Source organism: Octodon degus, unplaced genomic scaffold, assembly GCF_000260255.1.
Source record: "Octodon degus isolate 3935 unplaced genomic scaffold, OctDeg1.0 scaffold00143, whole genome shotgun sequence".
In the NCBI taxonomy this organism is placed as follows: domain Eukaryota; kingdom Metazoa; phylum Chordata; class Mammalia; order Rodentia; family Octodontidae; genus Octodon; species Octodon degus.
In genome coordinates this window covers 3,902,982-3,909,917 of record NW_004524719.1, presented here as the reverse complement: position 1 = coordinate 3,909,917, position 6,936 = coordinate 3,902,982, and the positions used below count along the sequence as shown (strand labels likewise).

Below are 6,936 nucleotides of genomic sequence, written 5' to 3'. Positions count from 1 at the left end.
TTTTAAAGAGAGTACAAAGAATTAAAACAAAAAATTACAAGGGATACAGAATGTCACTTAACAAAGTAATAGGAATTCCACAGTATTTATTGTAATACATAGTGTTGTCTTCCAACAGTTATTCATATTAACAGATATATGCACATAAAATTGGAAGAAAGGAAAAAAAGAAATGCATAAGAAATTAAAAAGAGAAAAAGTATAAAACCAATTACTATCTTTTTTCCATAGACCAACAGAAATGCACAGTACAGTTGTCCAAACCATCCTGCTTACAGGCATAGATAAATCTCTTTTCCCCACTCCCTCTCCTGTCCGTCTCCTCAATTCAGTAACTTTTTCCTTTTGAATAAGTTCAATCCCTTTTCCCAGTATCTATTGTACTCTTCAGATTCTGTTTTTCTCTTTCAGGTTAAGGGTTGGCCTTTTCCATATTTCAAGCACAAAAAGATTTGTGAAATATATGTATGCCAAAGGTTAGGATGCTGAGATCATTAGCTGTCCTTCAGAGAGATGGGTAAAAATGAGGACATGATATGTAGAGAGAAATTAATATGTGGAAGGTCCTTTGACAGAGTCAATAAATGACAGTGTGAGCTGCTGAGAAAATAAACTGCATAAGGCAGAAAATTAGGATCATATCAGCTCTGTCATATGGCCACTGCGTTAGGGAATGTTACAAACCCAGTATCAAGGCGATTCGTCTGAGATTTTCAGCTTAGAAATAATAAACATCGATAGACTTGGAGAGTTTCCCTTTAAGTATTGGTCTTATCTTGTTATTCTCCTTGGATGATTTTAATTAATATCTTTTACACAATTAGATTATGAATTCAATCAAACAGTAATGTTTAAAAAGATTACACTGTCTTTTTCTTCATTTGTTAGTGTGTTCATTTCATGTATAATTCAGTGAGGCAGTCTATTAGAAGGATTAGTTGAATTTAATACCAAAATATGAATTACTGGAATACTCACTGATTAATTCTCTATCAACTGATAATTTCAAAAAGATGAGGAACTGTATAGACCTATATTTTAGTGTTGTGTTTAGCTGCTAAGAAACAGAAAATTTAGAAGACTCAATTCATCATTCTAAGGAAAAATATTTCCACTGTTACAGACAATTATGAAATTTAATCCACTAATAAGTTGAATACCAATAAGTGTTCATGGTAATTTGTGTCCATTACATATGATTAGTTACAATCTTAGAACAGGTAATGGCATTCTAAAAATGCTTTTCCTTCTTCTTAGATGTAAGCATTTGTAACCTGTCATAATTTCTTAAATTTGCTTTTCACATTCCATAAATACTTTCCTATCTTTTTTACCTCAGAGTTCCCCAGACTTCTTTTACTTTAATTCATCTTTTCTCATTGAGCCTTTTAAAGTTAAGTAATCTCATACAGCAAAGCTATGCGCCAAATACTTGACCCTTCCAGGAACATGTTCAGCCTCCACTCATCTCATGAAAGAATAGAGCGGATTTCTTTGTCCTTGCCAAATGATTCCATTCTCAGTACGTTTAATGTGCCTGACTAAAAATCAGCTTGAATGAAACCTAGTTATGAGGATTGGATCTTTCCCGTGGATGCTTCCTATTACTCAATTTGACAATAGAGCTTTACATCTTAAGGAAATCTATGACTAAAAATGTCTTTCAATTACCAAAATATTTTTTTATTCCTGAATCACCCTATTGTCAAGAAATGAAAAAATATTCTTTAAAATAGGCATAACATTTCACAACTCTCTTGATAACTACTTTTCTTTCATGCCCATGCCTTTACTGGTAGGTTCCTGTTACATACTACCATTCCTTTAGAAAAAGTACTATTGCACTTTTAAGCACACAAGATGCATGTTTCCAAAACCTTCTCCGCTGTTCTCCTAGAGGCGTCAGCCAACACCTGCGCTCCCCTGGGCTCTGACACACCCTTCCAGCAACCTCTGAAATTCCCTCCCAAATAGATTTATCCCTTTCCTTGTTAAGTTTTAACAGTGAGATTCATAACTAAATACCCTGACTGAGAAGGATTTATACTTCACTATTCACTAAAACCTCCTTTTTTCTATCTTTTCAGGAAAAATTCAAGACTTCTTGATAGTGTGGGCCATGAGACTGTAGCTTGCCCATGCACTAAAAGATCACTGATAATGATCAGAAGTGCTTATTGAGTTTCAGGCACAGAGTTAACAGTATGTTGAGTATATATTAATTTTCTTAATTTTCAAAGTGAATTTGCACAGTTATTTAATAGTCTATTTAGGTGACCTCACTAAAATGTCTAATTTTCTTGTCATTTGAAATAAGGACTCCACAACCTTCCAAGATTTCTGATATTCTTATATTTTGTACGCTACCTATGGCCACGTTAATTTCTTCTGGTGCATGGATCATTATTATGTCCAATTGAACACAGAGGCAGCATGCTTCACAAATGCTCTTGTTTGCAAGCAATTTCAGTCAGAACCAGAAGCCCTGGAACATATTTTCATGTTTCCAAACCCTGCATCGGATGACAAACACAACCTTAGCCATGTTTCTCACATAAATACGAATGTGGCCACCAAAATTGCAGCACAAGCAAAATTACGGCCATGAACCAAGATAACACTGTGTAAATTTTGTGACCATATAGACACTTATTGCTATAAACATATCTGTCAAAAGTGACTCTGTATTAGATTATTCCATCCTCTTTCTTTTCTATTCATATTGCTGAATTTTTAAAATGTATTCATTTAACACATTTATTCTTATAATCTGAGTAAATTTTGCAGTTAACTTTCATTTGGGTAAAGAAATATATCTTTTCATGTTTATGTTTATATTGGAGAATTTTCTTAAAAGAAAAAGGGTGGTTTGGGCTTTCTTTGGTTTCTTCTTGTTTTTTGAGACAGGGTCTCTCCCTGTAGCTCAGGCAGTCTTTTAACCACTATGCAGCCCAGGTCGAAATCGATCCTCTCATCCTCCTGCCTGAACCTCGCTACTGCCACTGGTATTACAACTTTATACTCCCAAGCCTGGTAGGGAAATGTATCTGATATCCTTTAGCTTTAGGGATAAAGACATACTCACTACTACCCTACATACAGTGGAAGTACTAAGTACTAAACTATCATAAGAGTATGTTTTAAATGACAAAGTTGCTAACGCATGCCTGCTTAACATCATTAATACTTACAAATTTTCTTTGTCATTAACTGTGAACTTTATATGTAGAACCTTAAGATCATTGTATTTCCTCCTTAGATCATTATAAGTCTTTTTAAAAAAATTTTCTATAGGACATGGTGATTTTGTTAAGCATAGTGTGTATATTTGATGAATATGTAAGTCTGTTTTTATTGACTTTGTGGCTCATCCCTTGTCACCTGTTTTATTTCTTAATCTGTTTCGTACAGGTAGTGCCATTAAGATGTTTCATATGCATCAGAAGCAAGATGCCTGGAAGATGATAGCGCTGTAATTACATAGTACATCACAAATGATCTGATTTTGGCACAGTGGGAGATGAGTTTAGAGTTTCAAGTTAATCTGAATGACCCCAGCTTTACTGCTGTTGAGATTCCAGAAATGATAAAATGTCAAATCACTGGAAATAGCCCCAACAATCTGACATGACTAATGCATAATTTCTCTGACTTATTTCATATTCTGTAGACTTTATTACCAGCTGCAATATTTCCTTGAGAAATGATTGTCTTAATGAACGTGTATGTCATCTACCTTTTGAAAATGTATGTCTGCTTTATACAGAACACAAAACGTACTGCTCTGTGCATTTCAGTTATACATGCACTAAAACCTCCATGCACAAAGGAACATAAATGGTGAATCACTATTTTACTTTGGTCATATCTTAATTTTAGCGGGTGCTCTTTTGTGCAATGCTGAATTCAGGCATCCTTAGACAACACTACTTTTTTCAATTTTCTGCAAGTTTTCCAAAGTTGTTAGACAATAATGAAACCTGTGGACATGCTCTAAGATAAGCAGGTATTCAAATTAGCTGCACACATAAGATATTGATGGAGCACTACAAAAAATGACTGTCTTCAAACTGTTTTCTTTTGGGACTCATAAAATATTCTTTAAATTTATGAAATTCATATCTTAGCATATTATATTAAAATGGAAGCTGTCTTAGCTATAGTTGATATTGCTGGATATCACTTTGTCTTTTTTTTTTTTATTGGAGTATTTCAATTCTGGCTAATCTCTTCACATGTAATCACCCAGTCCCTTAGAGTTCATTCTGTCTATACTATTTCCTCTCACATTTATCTCTTTCATTTTTGCTTTTAACAGCTTTTCAGATGAAAAGCTAACTTAGGAATCTATCATTAGCTTGAAGTTGCTCTTGCAGTACTGCTCACATAGGAGTGGACAAGATGCATGTTTCCAAAACCTTCTCCGCTGTTCTCCTAGAGGTCTCAGCCAACACCTACGCTCCCCTGTGCTCTGACACACCCTTCCGGCAACCTCTGAAATTCCCTCCCAAATATTTTTATCCCTTTCCTTGTTAAATTTTAACAATGAGATTCATAACTAAATATCCTGACTGAGAAGGATTTATATTTCACTATTTACCAAAACCTCCTTCTTTCTATCTTTTCAGGAAAAATTCAAGACTTCTTGACAGTGTGGGCCAATGAGACTGTAGCTTGCCCACGTGACCAACCAATCCAAGGCTCTCTTCTGCTTCTATCTCTTTAAATATGTCACACAGTGGCAGGTCCCTGCAGATATAGCTTGTGCAAAACTGTGTTTCCAGTTAAAAAGCTTAAAAAGAGAAAAGAAATGCAATGAATAATAACTCATATTGGTCCTTATGTCTTTGGGGGAGTGTCCCTGAGTTTAGTACAAGTTGAATAAATATATCTTAGTCTTCTTGTTACACTCAATGAAAATTCAACAATATCCATATTTTCTAATATCTCTAGAGTCCTTTACTAGAATTTTGGCATATTTATATATTGAGTTACCTCCATAACATTTATGCCCTGAAGAAAATAGGAGAAAAAAGCTGCATTCCATTTTTCTTTTATATTTGTGGCTATTTGAAAGCAGACACTCTCATCTTAAATGTCATCCATTGTTCTTTCTGGAGATAGTAGAGAAAGTAACCCATATTTTCATTTTTCCTCTTTGGCCTGGTTCTTTCAACTTCAGACCCTAGTTTAAATTTCACAACCATTAAACATTTGGTAACCACTATGTTAAGTATTTGGAAATTAAAAAAAAAATAGTAATAATCCTAGTGTATAAATACTTGCAATGGGATCAAATAATTTGATTTTACTTTACTAAGACTTATTCCTAAATCCTGTACAGCATTTCAGTATTGTCAGTGGAGGCTTTAGTCTTTTTGTCCGTATTGTTTATTTATTTATTTAAACCTTAAGGTGTATTATTTTAGAAGAATACCTCATCTCCCCTTTGACAATAGATGTAACAGTAATTCAATTAACTGTCACAATATTGTTGAACCCTAAAAATATGTCTTCTGTCTTATACTTTCAATAAACAAATGTTTGGCGAATGCTTATCCCTCTTAAGAAGAACTATATGATTCATTGAAATGCTGTCTACAAGATATAAATAAAACTAATTAGAACATAATTTACAAAATCCAATGGTGGGTAAGGGGTAAATATAAAGATTTAATTGATATTGGGAGTAATAAATTTGAAAAAATATGAAGCATGCATAAATAATTGTGAATGAGAAAGTGACTCTACAGGTGGATTATGCTTTTCAAATATTCTTGAGACAAATAACTGTAATATTGCAATGTGATTTGCTGAATGAACTTTACTTTCCTAACATAATTTCTCCTTTTTTTCCATAAAAGTAACCAATGTTTGTTTTAGCAATGTGAAGTTACTGGTCAAAATCCATTAATAGAATGTGAAGTGGAATTTCAGTGTCAAAATCAGAGCTCTGCGTTTCTGCGTTTAATTTTGATCTGCAGTTTCATTGCCTCTTTTTATTTTCCTTGCTTTGATTTGTGTATAACGTGGACGCTCATATTTTTTCTTTGATGAGATATCAGTAGTTGTGTGCAACACCTTTCTTCATCCAATACTTTTAAATAATGAGGAAAAGTTTTATTATGTATAATTTTACTTGTATAGGGCTTAAAACTTTATATTCTTGGAGTGTTCTTCAGTTTTGTGATTCAGCATCCCTTTCATAGTTGTTGTGTCTGTGCTCCACCTGGTGGTAGGAACAATCATTTTACTTTTAATGCTAAGGAGGGGAATCAAATTTTATAACTGACTTAAAATGTGCAAATTATCTACACAGTGAAAAGTGAATATGTAAGACAGTTTCCAATATATTGTATTTAAATAGATCAATTAAGATATTGATGAATTTGACAGAACATCATTGTAGGTTTTTTATTGATTTATACTTATTATGGTGCTTTTTATGATACACAACTTTAACTTTCTATCTACAACTATCTGCTTCCTATGTCTTTATACTCCTATCTTATACTTCTTTCCTCATCTGTAACGTTAGTCTTGCATCCTGGATTCATCTGTATTAGTATCAAGTGGTGTCTTCTCTATTTGGTACCAAGCATCATCAGGATTCCACCCTCACGTTTGGGATGTAAGGTGCTTTGATATCATCACTATGTAAAGTATTTCCATGTAGTGATTTAAATTTAGCACATTTTAAATATCAAATTTGAGTTTTACAGTTGGACTACTGACGTGAAGCATGAAGTTATTTTGTAATCATAATCATAACTTTACAGAAGTTCCATTTCCAGTTCTTCCCTCAGTTACATAAATTTATTTTCTATAGATTGTACTATTGAAATTGAACACTCTGTTATGCACTTGACTGAAGGCCCTGTCGATACATGTATGTATTTTCTCAGGCATTTTCCATCTGAAAGTTCCTGAGTCATC

General features: G+C 33.5%; 1 protein-coding gene across 1 annotated transcript in view; it reads left to right on the top strand.

Annotated features, from left to right (window-relative positions):
* Nucleotides 1–6,936, top strand: part of Cdh12 (cadherin 12) — a 357,222-nt gene that overhangs the window by 261,370 nt on the left and 88,916 nt on the right. The window contains exon 6 of the mRNA XM_004641817.1: nt 3,671–3,723. Coding sequence (XP_004641874.1) covers nt 3,671–3,723 — 53 coding nt within the window. The remainder of the gene's footprint in view (nt 1–3,670; nt 3,724–6,936) is intronic.